We start from the raw sequence: 17,520 nt of genomic DNA, 5'->3' as shown, positions 1-17,520 counted from the left end.
TATATCAGAGGCCCCACTAGGGTTGGTCTCACCCGCTTAAGAACAGAATACCGTGTATCAGAGACGTCACTAGGGTTGGTCTTACCCGCTTCAGAACTGCATACCGTGTATCAGAGGCACCACTAGGGTTGGTCTCACCCACTTCAGAACAAAATACCGTGTATCAGAGACGTCACTAGGGTTGGTCTCACCCACTTCAGAACACTATGTATCAGAGGCGTCACTAGGGTTGGTCTCACCCGCATCAGAACAGCATACTATGTATCAGAGGCGTCACTGGGGTTGGTCTCACCCGCTTCAGAACAGAATACCGTGTATCAGAGGCATCACTAGGGTTGGTCTCACCCGCTTCAGAACAGAATACCGTGTATCAGAGACGTCACTAGGGTTGGTCTCACCCGCTTCAGAACAGAATACTGTGTATCAGAGTGGTCACCAGGGTTGGTCTCGCCCACTTGAGAACAGAATACTATGTATCAGAGGGGTCACTAGGGTTGGTCTCACTCGCTTCAGAAGAGAATACCGTGTATCAGAGGCATCACTGGGGTTGGTCTCACCTGATTCAGAGCAGAATACCGTGTATCCGAGGGGTCACTGGGGTTGGTCTCACCCGCTTCAGAACAGAATACTGTGTATCCAAGGGGTCACTAGGATTGGACTCACCCGCTTCAGAACAGAATACAGAATACAGTGTATCAGAGGCACCACTACGGTTGGTCTCCTCTGCTTCAGAACAGAATACAGAATACCGTGTATCAGAGGCTTCACCAGGGTTGGTCTCGCCCGCTTCAGAACAGAATACCGTGTAACAGAGGCATCACCAGGGTTGGTCTCACTCGCTTCAGAACAGAATACCGTGCATCAGAGGGGTCACTAGGGTTGGTCTCACCCGCTTCTGAACAGAATACTGTGTATCCGAGGGGTCACTAGGGTTGGTCTCACCCGCTTCAGAACAGCATACTATGGATCAGAGGGGTCACTAGGGTTGGTCTCACCCTCTTCAATACAGAATACTGTGTATCAGAGGGGTCACCAGGGTTGGTCTCACCCGCTTCAGAACAGAATACTATGTATCAGAGGGGTCACTAGGGTTGGTCTCACCCGCTTCAGAAGAGAATACCGTGTATCAGAGGCATCACTGGGGTTGGTCTCACCTGCTTCAGAGCGGAATACCGTGTATCCGAGGGGTCACTAGGGTTGGTCTCACCCGCTTCAGGACAGAATACTGTGTATCTAAGGGGTCACTAGGGTTGGACTCACCCGCTTCAGAACAGAATACAGAATACCGTGTATCAGAGGCACCACTATGGTTGGTCTCCCCCGCTTCAGAACAGAATACTGTGTATCCGAGGGGTCACTAGGGTTGGTCTCACCCGCTTCAGAACAGAATACCGTGTATCAGAGACGTCACTAGGGTTGGTCTCACCCGCTTCAGAACAGCATACTATGTATCAGAGGCTTCACCAGGGTTGATCTCACCCGCTTCAGAACAGAATACTATGTATCAGAGGGGTCACTAGGGTTGGTCTCACCCGCTTCAGAAGAGAATACCGTGTATCAGAGGCATCACTGGGGTTGGTCTCACCTGATTCAGAGCAGAATACCGTGTATCCGAGGGGTCACTGGGGTTGGTCTCACCCGCTTCAGAACAGAATAATGTGTATCCAAGGGGTCACTAGGAATGGACTCACCCGCTTCAGAACAGAAAAGAGAATACCGTGTATCAGAGGCATCACTGGGGTTGGTCTCACCCGCTTCAGAACAAAATACTGTGTATCAGAGGCACCACTACGGTTGGTCTCCCCCGCTTCAGAACAGAATACTATGCATCAGAGGCATCACTAGGGTTAGTTTCACCCGCTTCAGAACAGAATACCGTGTATCAGAGGGGTCACTAGGGTTGGTCTCGCCTGCTTCAGTACAGAATACCGTGTATCCGAGGGGTCACTAGGGTTGGTCTCCCCTGCTTCAGAACAGAATACCTTGTATCAGAAGCGTCACTAGGGTTGGACTCACCCGCTTCAGACCAGAATTGAATACCGTGTATCAGAGGCACCACTACGGTTGGTCTCCTTCGCTTCAGAACAGAATACCGTGTATCAGAGGCGTCACCAGGGTTGGTCTCCCCCGCTTCAGAACAGAATACCGTGTATCAGAGGCACCACTACGGTTGGTCTCACCCGCTTCAGAACAGAATACCGTGTATCAGAGGGGTCACTAGGGTCGGTCTCACCCGCTTCAGAACAGAATACTGTGTATCTGAGGCGTCACTAGGGTTGGTCTAACCCACTTCAGAACAGAATACCGTGCATCAGAGGGCTCATTAGGGTTGGTCTCACCCGCTTCAGAACAGAATACTGTGTATCAGAGGGGTCACCAGGGTTGGCCTCACCCGCTTCAGAACTGAATACTGTGTATCAGAGGCGTCACCAGGGTTGGTCTCCCCCGCTTCAGAACAGAATACCGTGTATCAGAGGCGTCACCAGGGTTGGTCTCACCCGCTTCAGAGCAGAATACCGTGTATCAGAGGGGTCACTAGGGTTGGTCTCACCCGCTTCAGAACAGAATACTGTGTATCAGAGGGGTCACCAGGGTTGGCCTCACCCGCTTCAGAACAGAATACTGTGTATCAGAGGCGTCACCAGGGTTGGTCTCCCCCGCTTCAGAACAGAATACCGTGTATCAGAGGCACCACTACGGTTGGTCTCCTCCGCTTTAGAACAGAATACCATGTATCAGAGGAGTCAACAGGGTTGGTCTCACCCGCTTCAGAACAGAATACCGTGTATCAGAGGGGTCACTAGGGTCGGTCTCACCCGCTTCAGAACAGAATACTGTGTGTCAGAGGGGTCACCAGGGTTGAGCTCACCCGCTTCAGAACAGAATACTATGTATCAGAGGGGTCACTAGGGTTGGTCTCACCCGCTTCAGAACAGAATACCGTGTATCAGAGGGGTCATTAGGGTTGCTCTCACCCGCTTCGGAACAGAATACCGTGTATCAGAGGCGTCACTAGGGTTGGTCTCACCCGCTTCAAAGCAGAATACCGTGTATAAGAGGGGTCACTAGGGTTGGTCTCAACCGCTTCAGAACAGAATACCATGTATCTGAGGGGTCACTAGGGTTGGTCTCACCCGCTTCAAAGCAAAATACCGTGTATAAGAGGGGTCACTAGGGTTGGTCTCAACCGCTTCAGAACAGAATACCGTGTATCAGAGGGGTCACTGGGATTGGTCTCACCCGCTTCAGTACAAAATACTGTGTATCAGAGGGGTCACTAGGGTTGGTCTCACCCGCTTCAGAACAGAATACCGTGTATCAGAGGGGTCACTAGGGTTGGTCTCACCCGCTTCAGAACAGAATACCGTGTATCAGAGGGGTCACTAGGGTTGGTCTCACCCGCTTCAGAACAGAATACCGTGTATCAGAGGCGTCACTAGGGTTGGTCTCACCCGCTTCAGAACAGAATACAGTGTATCCGAGGGGTCACTAGGGTTGATCTCACCCGCTTCAGAGCAAAATACCGTGTATAAGAGGGGTCACTAGGGTTGGTCTCACCCGCTTCAGAACAGAATACTGTGTATCAGAGGGGTCACTAGGGTTGGTCTCTCCCGCTTCAGAACAGAATACCGTGTATCAGAGGGGTCGCTAGGGTTGGTCTCACCCGCTTAAAAACAGAATACCGTGTATCAGAGGTGTCACTAGGGTTGGTCTCACCCGCTTCAGAACAGAATACCGTGTATCAGAGGGGTCACTAGGGTTGGTCTCACCCGCTTCAGTACAAAATACCGTGTATCAGAGGGGTCACTAGGGTTGGTCTCACCCGCTTCAGAACAGAATACTATGTATCAGAGGGGTCACTAGGGTTGGTCTCACCCGCTTCAGAACCGAATACCGTGTATCAGAGGGGTCACTAGGGTTGCTCTCACCCGCTTCAGTACAGAATACCGTGTATCAGAGGGGTCACTAGGGTTGGTCTCACCCGCTTCAGAACAGAATACCGTGTATCAGAGGGGGCCACTAGGGTTGGTCTCACCCGCTTCAGAACAGAATACCGTGTATCAGAGGCGTCACTAGGGTTGGTCTCACCTGCTTCAGAACAGAATACTGTGTATCAGAGGGGTCACTATGGTTGGTCTCACCTGCTTCAGAACAGAATACCGTGTATCAGAGGGGTCGCTAGGGTTGGTCTCACCCGCTTCAGAACAGAATACCGTGTATCAGAGGCGTCACCAGGGTTGGTCTCATCTGCTTCAGAACAGAATACTGTGTATCAGAGGGATCACTAGGGTTGATCTCACCCGCTTCATAACAGAATACTGTGTATCAGAGGGATCACTAGGGTTGATCTCACCCGCTTCATAACAGAATACTGTGTATCAGAGGCGTCACTAGGGTTGGTCTCACCAGTTTCAAAACAGAATACTATGTATCAGAGGGGTCACCAGGGTTGGTCTCACCCGCTTAAGAACAGAATACCGTGTATCAGAGACGTCACTAGGGTTGGTCTCACCCGCTTCAGAACAGAATACTGTATATCAGAGGCCCCACTAGGGTTGGTCTCACCCGCTTAAGAACAGAATACCGTGTATCAGAGACGTCACTAGGGTTGGTCTTACCCGCTTCAGAACTGCATACCGTGTATCAGAGGCACCACTAGGGTTGGTCTCACCCACTTCAGAACAAAATACCGTGTATCAGAGACGTCACTAGGGTTGGTCTCACCCACTTCAGAACACTATGTATCAGAGGCGTCACTAGGGTTGGTCTCACCCGCATCAGAACAGCATACTATGTATCAGAGGCGTCACTGGGGTTGGTCTCACCCGCTTCAGAACAGAATACCGTGTATCAGAGGCATCACTAGGGTTGGTCTCACCCGCTTCAGAACAGAATACCGTGTATCAGAGACGTCACTAGGGTTGGTCTCACCCGCTTCAGAACAGAATACTGTGTATCAGAGTGGTCACCAGGGTTGGTCTCGCCCACTTGAGAACAGAATACTATGTATCAGAGGGGTCACTAGGGTTGGTCTCACTCGCTTCAGAAGAGAATACCGTGTATCAGAGGCATCACTGGGGTTGGTCTCACCTGATTCAGAGCAGAATACCGTGTATCCGAGGGGTCACTGGGGTTGGTCTCACCCGCTTCAGAACAGAATACTGTGTATCCAAGGGGTCACTAGGATTGGACTCACCCGCTTCAGAACAGAATACAGAATACCGTGTATCAGAGGCACCACTACGGTTGGTCTCCTCTGCTTCAGAACAGAATACAGAATACCGTGTATCAGAGGCTTCACCAGGGTTGGTCTCGCCCGCTTCAGAACAGAATACCGTGTAACAGAGGCATCACCAGGGTTGGTCTCACTCGCTTCAGAACAGAATACCGTGCATCAGAGGGGTCACTAGGGTTGGTCTCACCCGCTTCTGAACAGAATACTGTGTATCCGAGGGGTCACTAGGGTTGGTCTCACCCGCTTCAGAACAGCATACTATGGATCAGAGGGGTCACTAGGGTTGGTCTCACCCTCTTCAATACAGAATACTGTGTATCAGAGGGGTCACCAGGGTTGGTCTCACCCGCTTCAGAACAGAATACTATGTATCAGAGGGGTCACTAGGGTTGGTCTCACCCGCTTCAGAAGAGAATACCGTGTATCAGAGGCATCACTGGGGTTGGTCTCACCTGCTTCAGAGCGGAATACCGTGTATCCGAGGGGTCACTAGGGTTGGTCTCACCCGCTTCAGGACAGAATACTGTGTATCTAAGGGGTCACTAGGGTTGGACTCACCCGCTTCAGAACAGAATACAGAATACCGTGTATCAGAGGCACCACTATGGTTGGTCTCCCCCGCTTCAGAACAGAATACTGTGTATCCGAGGGGTCACTAGGGTTGGTCTCACCCGCTTCAGAACAGAATACCGTGTATCAGAGACGTCACTAGGGTTGGTCTCACCCGCTTCAGAACAGCATACTATGTATCAGAGGCTTCACCAGGGTTGATCTCACCCGCTTCAGAACAGAATACTATGTATCAGAGGGGTCACTAGGGTTGGTCTCACCCGCTTCAGAAGAGAATACCGTGTATCAGAGGCATCACTGGGGTTGGTCTCACCTGATTCAGAGCAGAATACCGTGTATCCGAGGGGTCACTGGGGTTGGTCTCACCCGCTTCAGAACAGAATAATGTGTATCCAAGGGGTCACTAGGAATGGACTCACCCGCTTCAGAACAGAAAAGAGAATACCGTGTATCAGAGGCATCACTGGGGTTGGTCTCACCCGCTTCAGAACAAAATACTGTGTATCAGAGGCACCACTACGGTTGGTCTCCCCCGCTTCAGAACAGAATACTATGCATCAGAGGCATCACTAGGGTTAGTCTCACCCGCTTCAGAACAGAATACCGTGTATCAGAGGGGTCACTAGGGTTGGTCTCGCCTGCTTCAGAACAGAATACCGTGTATCCGAGGGGTCACTAGGGTTGGTCTCCCCTGCTTCAGAACAGAATACCTTGTATCAGAAGCGTCACTAGGGTTGGACTCACCCGCTTCAGACCAGAATTGAATACCGTGTATCAGAGGCACCACTACGGTTGGTCTCCTTCGCTTCAGAACAGAATACCGTGTATCAGAGGCGTCACCAGGGTTGGTCTCCCCCGCTTCAGAACAGAATACCGTGTATCAGAGGCACCACTACGGTTGGTCTCACCCGCTTCAGAACAGAATACCGTGTATCAGAGTGGTCACTAGGGTCGGTCTCACCCGCTTCAGAACAGAATACTGTGTATCTGAGGCGTCACTAGGGTTGGTCTAACCCACTTCAGAACAGAATACCGTGCATCAGAGGGCTCATTAGGGTTGGTCTCACCCGCTTCAGAACAGAATACTGTGTATCAGAGGGGTCACCAGGGTTGGCCTCACCCGCTTCAGAACTGAATACTGTGTATCAGAGGCGTCACCAGGGTTGGTCTCCCCCGCTTCAGAACAGAATACCGTGTATCAGAGGCGTCACCAGGGTTGGTCTCACCCGCTTCAGAGCAGAATACCGTGTATCAGAGGGGTCACTAGGGTTGGTCTCACCCGCTTCAGAACAGAATACTGTGTATCAGAGGGGTCACCAGGGTTGGCCTCACCCGCTTCAGAACAGAATACTGTGTATCAGAGGCGTCACCAGGGTTGGTCTCCCCCGCTTCAGAACAGAATACCGTGTATCAGAGGCACCACTACGGTTGGTCTCCTCCGCTTTAGAACAGAATACCATGTATCAGAGGAGTCAACAGGGTTGGTCTCACCCGCTTCAGAACAGAATACCGTGTATCAGAGGGGTCACTAGGGTCGGTCTCACCCGCTTCAGAACAGAATACTGTGTGTCAGAGGGGTCACCAGGGTTGAGCTCACCCGCTTCAGAACAGAATACTATGTATCAGAGGGGTCACTAGGGTTGGTCTCACCCGCTTCAGAAGAGAATACCGTGCATCACAGGCATCACTGGGGTTGGTGTCACCTGATTCAGAGCAGAATACCGTGTATCAGAGGCGTCACCAGAGTTGGTCTCCCCCGCTTCAGAACAGAATACCGTGTATCAGAGACGTCACCAGGGTTGGTCTCACCCGCTTCAGAACAGAATACCATGTATCAGAGGGGTCACTATGGTCGGTCTCACCCGCTTCAGAACAGAATACTGTGTATCTGAGGCGTCACTAGGGTTGGTCTCACCCACTTCAGAACAGAATACCGTGCATCAGAGGGCTCATTAGGGTTGGTCTCACCCGCTTCAGAACAGAATACTGTGTATCAGAGGCGTCACCAGGGTTGGTCTCACCCGCTTCAGAACAGAATACCGTGTATCAGAGGGGTCACTATGGTCGGTCTCACCCGCTTTAGAACAGAATACTGTGTATCAGAGGGGTCACCAGGGTTGGCCTCACCCGCTTCAGAACAGAATACTGTGTATCAGAGGCGTCACCAGGGTTGGTCTCCCCCGCTTCAGAACAGAATACCGTGTATCAGAGGCGTCACCAGGGTTGGTCTCACCCGCTTCAGAACAGAATACTATGTATCAGAGGGGTCACTAGGGTTGGTCTCACCCGCTTCAGAAGAGAATACCGTGCATCACAGGCATCACTGGGGTTGGTGTCACCTGATTCAGAGCAGAATACCGTGTATCAGAGGCGTCACCAGAGTTGGTCTCCCCCGCTTCAGAACAGAATACCGTGTATCAGAGACGTCACCAGGGTTGGTCTCACCCGCTTCAGAACAGAATACCATGTATCAGAGGGGTCACTATGGTCGGTCTCACCCGCTTCAGAACAGAATACTGTGTATCTGAGGCGTCACTAGGGTTGGTCTCACCCACTTCAGAACAGAATACCGTGCATCAGAGGGCTCATTAGGGTTGGTCTCACCCGCTTCAGAACAGAATACTGTGTATCAGAGGCGTCACCAGGGTTGGTCTCACCCGCTTCAGAACAGAATACCGTGTATCAGAGGGGTCACTATGGTCGGTCTCACCCGCTTTAGAACAGAATACTGTGTATCAGAGGGGTCACCAGGGTTGGCCTCACCCGCTTCAGAACAGAATACTGTGTATCAGAGGCGTCATCAGGGTTGGTCTCCCCCGCTTCAGAACAGAATACCGTGTATCAGAGGCGTCACCAGGGTTGGTCTCACCCGCTTCAGAACAGAATACTATGTATCAGAGGGGTCACTAGGGTTGGTCTCACCCGCTTCAGAAGAGAATACCGTGTATCAGAGGCATCACTGGGGTTGGTCTCACCTGATTCAGAGCAGAATACCGTGTATCCGAGGGGTCACTGGGGTTGGTCTCACCCGCTTCAGAACAGAATACTGTGTATCCAAGGGGTCACTAGGAATGGACTAATCCGCTTCAGAACAGAATACAGAATACCGTGTATCGGAGGCACCACTACGGTTGGTCTCCCCCGCTTCAGAACAGAATACTATGCATCAGAGGCATCACTAGGGTTAGTCTCACCCGCTTCAGAACAGAATACTGTGTATCCAAGGGGTCACTAGGGTGGACTCACCCGCTTCAGAACAAAATACTGTGTATCAGAGGCACCACTACGGTTGGTCTCCCCCGCTTCAGAACAGAATACTATGCATCAGAGGCATCACTAGGGTTAGTCTTACCCGCTTCAGAACAGAATACCGTGTATCAGAGGGGTCACTAGGGTTGGTCTCGCCTGCTTCAGAACAGAATACCGTGTATCCGAGGGGTCACTAGGGTTGGTCTCCCCTGCTTCAGAACAGAATACCGTGTATCAGAGGCACCACTACGGTTGGTCTCCTCCGCTTCAGAACAGAATACCGTGTATCAGAGGCGTCACCAGGGTTGGTCTCCCCCGCTTCAGAACAGAATACCGTGTATCAGAGGCACCACTACGGTTGGTCTCCTCCGCTTCAGAACAGAATACCGTGTATCAGAGGCGTCACCAGGGTTGGTCTCCCCCGCTTCAGAACAGAATGCCGTGTATCAGAGGCACCACTACGGTTGGTCTCCTCCGCTTCAGAACAGAATACCGTGTATCAGAGGCGTCACCAGGGTTGGTCTCCCCCGCTTCAGAACAGAATACCGTGTATCAGAGGCACCACTACGGTTGGTCTCCTCCGCTTTAGAACAGAATACCGTGTATCAGAGGCGTCACCAGGGTTGGTCTCACCCGCTTCAGAACAGAATACCGTGTATCAGAGGGGTCACTAGGGTCGGTCTCACCCGCTTCAGAACAGAATACTGTGTATCTGAGGCGTCACTAGGGTTGGTCTCACCCACTTCAGAACAGAATACCGTGCATCAGAGGGCTCATTAGGGTTGGTCTCACCCGCTTCAGAACAGAATACTGTGTATCAGAGGGGTCACCAGGGTTGGCCTCACCCGCTTCAGAACAGAATACTGTGTATCAGAGGCGTCACCAGGGTTGGTCTCCCCCGCTTCAGAACAGAATACCGTGTATCAGAGGCGTCACCAGGGTTGGCCTCACCCGCTTCAGAACAGAATACTGTGTATCAGAGGCGTCACCAGGGTTGGTCTCCCCCGCTTCAGAACAGAATACCGTGTATCAGAGGGGTCACTATGGTCGGTCTCACCCGCTTCAGAACAGAATACTGTGTATCAGAGGGGTCACCAGGGTTGGCCTCCCCCGCTTCAGAACAGAATACTGTGTATCAGAGGCATCACCAGGGTTGGTCTCACCCACTTCAGAACAGAATACCGTGCATCAGAGGGCTCATTAGGGTTGGTCTCACCCGCTTCAGAACAGAATACTGTGTATCAGAGGGGTCACCAGGGTTGGCCTCACCCGCTTCAGAACAGAATACTGTGTATCAGAGGGGTCACCAGGGTTGGTTTCACCCGCTTCAGAACAGAATACCGTGTATCAGAGGCATCACTGGGGTTGGTCTCACCTGCTTCAGAGCGGAATACCGTGTATCCGAGGGGTCACTGGGGTTGGTCTCACCCGCTTCAGAACAGAATACAGAATACCGTGTATCAGAGGCACCACTACGGTTGATCTCCCCCGCTTCAGAACAGAATACTATGCATCAGAGGCATCACTAGGGTTAGTCCTACCCGCTTCAGAACAGAATACCGTGTATCCGAGGGGTCACTAGGGTTGGTCTCACCCACTTCAGAACAGAATTCCGTGCATCAGAGGGCTCATTAGGGTTGGTCTCACCCGCTTCAGAACAGAATACTGTGTATCAGAGGTGTCACCAGGGTTGGTCTCCCCCGCTTCAGAACAGAATACCGTGTATCAGAGGCGTCACCAGGGTTGGTCTCACCCGCTTCAGAACAGAATACCGTGTATCAGAGGGGTCACTATGGTCGGTCTCACCCGCTTCAGAACAGAATACTGTGTATCAGAGGGGTCACCAGGGTTGGCCTCACCCGCTTCAGAACAGAATACTGTGTATCAGAGGCGTCACCAGGGTTGGTCTCCCCCGCTTCAGAACAGAATACCGTGTATCAGAGGCGTCACCAGGGTTGGTCTCACCCGCTTCAGAACAGAATACTATGTATCAGAGGGGTCACTAGGGTTGGTCTCACCCGCTTCAGAAGAGAATACCGTGTATCAGAGGCATCACTGGGGTTGGTCTCACCTGATTGATTCAGAGCAGAATACCGTGTATCCGAGGGGTCACTGGGGTTGGTCTCACCCGCTTCAGAACAGAATACTGTGTATCCAAGGGGTCACTAGGAATGGACTAATCCGCTTCAGAACAGAATACAGAATACCGTGTATCGGAGGCACCACTACGGTTGGTCTCCCCCGCTTCAGAACAGAATACTATGCATCAGAGGCATCACTAGGGTTAGTCTCACCCGCTTCAGAACAGAATACTGTGTATCCAAGGGGTCACTAGGGTGGACTCACCCGCTTCAGAACAAAATACTGTGTATCAGAGGCACCACTACGGTTGGTCTCCCCCGCTTCAGAACAGAATACTATGCATCAGAGGCATCACTAGGGTTAGTCTCACCCGCTTCAGAACAGAATACCGTGTATCAGAGGGGTCACTAGGGTTGGTCTCGCCTGCTTCAGAACAGAATACCGTGTATCCGAGGGGTCACTAGGGTTGGTCTCCCCTGCTTCAGAACAGAATACCGTGTATCAGAGGCACCACTACGGTTGGTCTCCTCCGCTTCAGAACAGAATACCGTGTATCAGAGGCGTCACCAGGGTTGGTCTCCCCCGCTTCAGAACAGAATACCGTGTATCAGAGGCACCACTACGGTTGGTCTCCTCCGCTTCAGAACAGAATACCGTGTATCAGAGGCGTCACCAGGGTTGGTCTCCCCCGCTTCAGAACAGAATACCGTGTATCAGAGGCACCACTACGGTTGGTCTCCTCCGCTTCAGAACAGAATACCGTGTATCAGAGGCGTCACCAGGGTTGGTCTCCCCCGCTTCAGAACAGAATACCGTGTATCAGAGGCACCACTACGGTTGGTCTCCTCCGCTTTAGAACAGAATACCGTGTATCAGAGGCGTCACCAGGGTTGGTCTCACCCGCTTCAGAACAGAATACCGTGTATCAGAGGGGTCACTAGGGTCGGTCTCACCCGCTTCAGAACAGAATACTGTGTATCTGAGGCGTCACTAGGGTTGGTCTCACCCACTTCAGAACAGAATACCGTGCATCAGAGGGCTCATTAGGGTTGGTCTCACCCGCTTCAGAACAGAATACTGTGTATCAGAGGGGTCACCAGGGTTGGCCTCACCCGCTTCAGAACAGAATACTGTGTATCAGAGGCGTCACCAGGGTTGGTCTCCCCCGCTTCAGAACAGAATACCGTGTATCAGAGGCGTCACCAGGGTTGGTCTCACCCGCTTCAGAACAGAATACCGTGTATCAGAGGGGTCACTATGGTCGGTCTCACCCGCTTCAGAACAGAATACTGTGTATCAGAGGGGTCACCAGGGTTGGCCTCCCCCGCTTCAGAACAGAATACTGTGTATCAGAGGCGTCACTAGGGTTAGTCTCACCCGCTTCAGAACAGAATACCGTGTATCAGAGGGGTCACTAGGGTTGGTCTCGCCTGCTTCAGAACAGAATACCGTGTATCCGAGGGGTCACTAGGGTTGGTCTCCCCTGCTTCAGAACAGAATACCGTGTATCAGAGGCACCACTACGGTTGGTCTCCTCCGCTTCAGAACAGAATACCGTGTATCAGAGGCGTCACCAGGGTTGGTCTCCCCCGCTTCAGAACAGAATACCGTGTATCAGAGGCACCACTACGGTTGGTCTCCTCCGCTTCAGAACAGAATACCGTGTATCAGAGGCGTCACCAGGGTTGGTCTCCCCCGCTTCAGAACAGAATACCGTGTATCAGAGGCACCACTACGGTTGGTCTCCTCCGCTTCAGAACAGAATACCGTGTATCAGAGGCGTCACCAGGGTTGGTCTCCCCCGCTTCAGAACAGAATACCGTGTATCAGAGGCACCACTACGGTTGGTCTCCTCCGCTTTAGAACAGAATACCGTGTATCAGAGGCGTCACCAGGGTTGGTCTCACCCGCTTCAGAACAGAATACCGTGTATCAGAGGGGTCACTAGGGTCGGTCTCACCCGCTTCAGAACAGAATACTGTGTATCTGAGGCGTCACTAGGGTTGGTCTCACCCACTTCAGAACAGAATACCGTGCATCAGAGGGCTCATTAGGGTTGGTCTCACCCGCTTCAGAACAGAATACTGTGTATCAGAGGGGTCACCAGGGTTGGCCTCACCCGCTTCAGAACAGAATACTGTGTATCAGAGGCGTCACCAGGGTTGGTCTCCCCCGCTTCAGAACAGAATACCGTGTATCAGAGGCGTCACCAGGGTTGGTCTCACCCGCTTCAGAACAGAATACCGTGTATCAGAGGGCTCACTATGGTCGGTCTCACCCGCTTCAGAACAGAATACTGTGTATCAGAGGGGTCACCAGGGTTGGCCTCCCCCGCTTCAGAACAGAATACTGTGTATCAGAGGCGTCACCAGGGTTGGTCTCCCCCGCTTCAGAACAGAATACCGTGTATTAGAGGGGTCACTATGGTCGGTCTCACCCGCTTCAGAACAGAATACTGTGTATCAGAGGGGTCACCAGGGTTGGCCTCCCCCGCTTCAGAACAGAATACTGTGTATCAGAGGCGTCACCAGGGTTGGTCTCACCCACTTCAGAACAGAATACCGTGCATCAGAGGGCTCATTAGGGTTGGTCTCACCCGCTTCAGAACAGAATACTGTGTATCAGAGGGGTCACCAGGGTTGGCCTCACCCGCTTCAGAACAGAATACTGTGTATCAGAGGGGTCACCAGGGTTGGTTTCACCCGCTTCAGAACAGAATACCGTGTATCAGAGGCATCACTGGGGTTGGTCTCACCTGCTTCAGAGCGGAATACCGTGTATCCGAGGGGTCACTGGGGTTGGTCTCACCCGCTTCAGAACAGAATACAGAATACCGTGTATCAGAGGCACCACTACGGTTGATCTCCCCCGCTTCAGAACAGAATACTATGCATCAGAGGCATCACTAGGGTTAGTCCTACCCGCTTCAGAACAGAATACCGTGTATCCGAGGGGTCACTAGGGTTGGTCTCACCCGCTTCAGAACAGAATACTGTGTATCCAAGGGGTCACTAGGGTTGGACTCACCCGCTTCAGAACAGAATACAGAATACCGTGTAACAGAGGCACCACTACGGTTGGTCTCCTTCGCTTCAGGACAGAATACCGTGTATCAGAGGCGTCACCAGGGTTGGTCTCCCCCGCTTCAGAACAGAATACCGTGTATCAGAGGGGCCACTAGGGTTGGTCTCTCCCGCTTCAGAACAGAATACCGTGTATCCGAGGGGTCACTAGGGTTGGTCTCACCCGCTTCAGAACAGAATACTATGTATCAGAGGCATCACCAGGGTTGGTTTCACCCGCTTCAGAACAGAATACTGTGTATCAGGCGTCACTAGGATTGGTCTCACCCGCTTCAGAACAGAATACCGTGTATCAGAGGGGTCACTAGGGTTGGTCTCACCCGCTTCAAAACAGAATACTATGTATCAGAGGCGTCACTAGGGTTGGTCTCACCCGCTTCAGACCAGAATACCGTGTATCAGAGGGGCCACTAGGGTCGGTCTCACCAGCTTCAGAACAGAATACTATGTATTAGAGGCGTCGCCAGGGTAGGTTTCACCCGCTTCAGCAGAGAATACTATGTATCAGAGGCATCACTAGGGCTGGTTACAATCTCGCCAAGCTAAACAAAACTAGTAATACTTTTTTGTAGTAACATTACTTGTTACTGACAATTGGGTTGGCAAGGGGCTTCTGGCCATGCTTGCTATGGGGGGTGCGGGCGCTGTACCACACTGCATATCCTTGCTAATGGGGGGGGGGAGAGGAGATAGAGATTGTTATACTGGCCATACTTTGCTACTTGGGGGGGGACATCAGGCACTAGCCTGGTCAATATTTACATAGCCTTACTCCACTCTCCCGTAGCCTGGAGCTTGGTGTAACCCCCTTCCCTGCTGGCGACACCTGGTGCGCTCCACACCTACTGCACCCCCGTAGTGATGCCACTGTTATGTTTACTTGAATATAAACCCCCCTTTACACTACACTGCATTGCACAACATTACTATCGGAAGGAAATATTATGGTCAATTGGACACAGTGGGGGGAGTGGAGGTAGATTGACAGCCCATAGGGTTGTGTTGTATCAATCTTGCAACGCTGCCGTTCATGGTGAAAACGAATGAAAAAATGTGTGCAGTGTATGGGGGGATTCGAAGAGGCAGGGCTTCTCGGTGTAGTACCTGAGTTTGGCAATGCTATAGTCTGCACCCCGTGTAGAGGTAATTCGGGCCCACAATTCTTCCCATTGAAAACTGTCACAAATTAGAAAAATGTATTTGACCAGCAGGGAAGCCCAGCAGCTCAATTCTTTTCATTTCTGCTTACATCTGCTTCAGTTACTCATGAAGAATTTGCCCTGGCAGTCACTCTCATAACATAGACAATATGAAATCAGTTTTACATTCAGAACATTATGTTTCCCCTAGTTAGAATCCCAGTACTGGACAAGTGACAAACAACTAAAAACTAGCTAGGAAAAGTAATACTTGACTTTAAATGTACCTAAGACTAAAAAAATAAAAAAGCATTTATACTTATCTGTGGCATCCTCCAGCCCCCTTCCGGCCATTGGCTCTCTTGCCATCCCCCCAGGTCGCCTCAATCTTTTGCTAGCTGTCGGGATAAATCGTTCAGTCCCTGTAATTTGGCCACGAACTGCGCATGCATGGCTTATCTGGGCAGCAATTGGAAGATATACCTGGATGGTCAGCCAAGGATCGAGATGGCCCGGGAGGATGACGAGGGTGTCAACGGCCTGAAGGGGGCTGGAGGAAGCCTCAGGTATGGTTAAATGCTTTTTGTTTGCTTTTTTCAGGTTTCCTTTAAGTTAATTTGGGACAACATATTTTTCAGTACTCTTTTTTTGGTTGTTGGTACCTGAAAAAGTAATTTTTCAATAAGGTGTGATAACAAAGAAAACATGAGAGAAATATTTATTGAATCAAGGTCAAGATGTTTCTTAGATAGTAAAAATTATAATAATATAATACATGCACACTCTCTATTAAGCACTTGTGTAATTCTTCTTTACATTAACTCTTTGTAGCTGTGGAGGAGGCGGTCAGAGTAATCACTGGGGGCCAAGCTGAGCTACTGCAGGAAGCCAACGGCCCAGTAGAAGTGAATGCTCTAATTAACAAGTCACTGAAAAGGCCTAATGAGGATTCTGACGACGATGAGGAGAAAGGTGCTGTAGTGCTTCCCGTTCATGATATCTACAGATCTCGGCAGCAGAAGAGGATTCGATGAACCTATAAAAAATCTCAGAGACAGACTTGATCAACCATCGTTCTTCTTTTGGCCTCAGGCCGTCTGATTTAAAGACGAGCACCTTGGCGATGGGTTGACACTGGTGCCTGGACACCCTTTACAGTGAAAAAGGAGACGTGAGAGTGAAAGCCGCTTTTCTTCAGCAAGGACTAAGTCTTGACCTGTACATATACGTTCATCTACGTTTTTATGTACGATGGAAAAAAGTTGGGGGCTTTGTAATTTTATTTTTGAAAACTGGTTGGCTTAAAATGGCAACCATTTCTGATTTGTTTTTAAACTCAAAAATCTGCATCAATCTCGATACTGTCCTAAATGCCCATGTTCATTTTGTTTGTGTCAATTCAATGCAGTTTTTTAAAATTAATTTGAAACTCAAAGTGAACTTACATTCCTGCACACTAGAGGGCACCCCAGCCTTTTGCCTGATTTGGTTGTTGAGGAACTGCAAGAGCTGCTATTTTCAAAAGAAAACTGTAAGATGAAGGGGTGTCTCACTACCGTACAACATTGTGCCACTTTCACCCCTCCAGATTGCACGCCTGAACCTGCCCGCCTATCAAAATTGCTGTGTGCTGACTGTACTGTGCTGCAAAACACCCGAAGAATTTCTTTTAATTCTTTGAACAGAACAGAAGAGCAAATTGGATTTTCTTTTTAACTGTTATTTGACTGGTTGTCAGGCAGCCTTAGGTTTTTTTGTTTGTTTGTTTTTTTCTTTTTCTTTTCATACATTAAAATTAAAATAAATAACTAATCAGTTAGAGATTCGTTCTTGCTGTGTGTTTGGTGAGATATGTGTGTTGTCTTACTGTAGTAGGAGCCCAGGAGAAAATGAGGACAAAGGGAGAAGAGACTGGTACATCTGGTAAGTGGACGACACTCTGGCCTTACAACTCTGGGTTCCTGTTGGTGCTTTGGTTGGAATCCCAGCCTGGGCATAATCTGCTGTGTGTTCTCCCTGCGTGTGTCTGGGTTTCCTGTGGGCACTCCAGTTTCTTCCCACATCCCAAAAACATGCAGATACACCACTTTAAGATGGTCCACCCACCCCCTACCACATAGTAACACTATACTGAATAAATATTCCACAGCCTACCTATTGT

General features: G+C 50.7%; 1 protein-coding gene across 1 annotated transcript in view; it reads left to right on the top strand.

The window, feature by feature from the left end:
• CSTF3 (cleavage stimulation factor subunit 3) overlaps window positions 1-17,131 on the top strand; it is a 155,151-nt gene extending 138,020 nt beyond the window's left edge. The window contains exon 21 of the mRNA XM_068261813.1: window positions 16,191-17,131. Coding sequence (XP_068117914.1) covers window positions 16,191-16,393 — 203 coding nt within the window. The 3' untranslated portion in view covers window positions 16,394-17,131. The remainder of the gene's footprint in view (window positions 1-16,190) is intronic.
• Window positions 17,132-17,520: the final 389 nt, after the last annotated feature.

Source organism: Hyperolius riggenbachi, chromosome 11, assembly GCF_040937935.1.
Source record: "Hyperolius riggenbachi isolate aHypRig1 chromosome 11, aHypRig1.pri, whole genome shotgun sequence".
In the NCBI taxonomy this organism is placed as follows: Eukaryota; Metazoa; Chordata; class Amphibia; order Anura; family Hyperoliidae; genus Hyperolius; species Hyperolius riggenbachi.
This window is presented reverse-complemented; position numbering and strand designations above follow the sequence as displayed.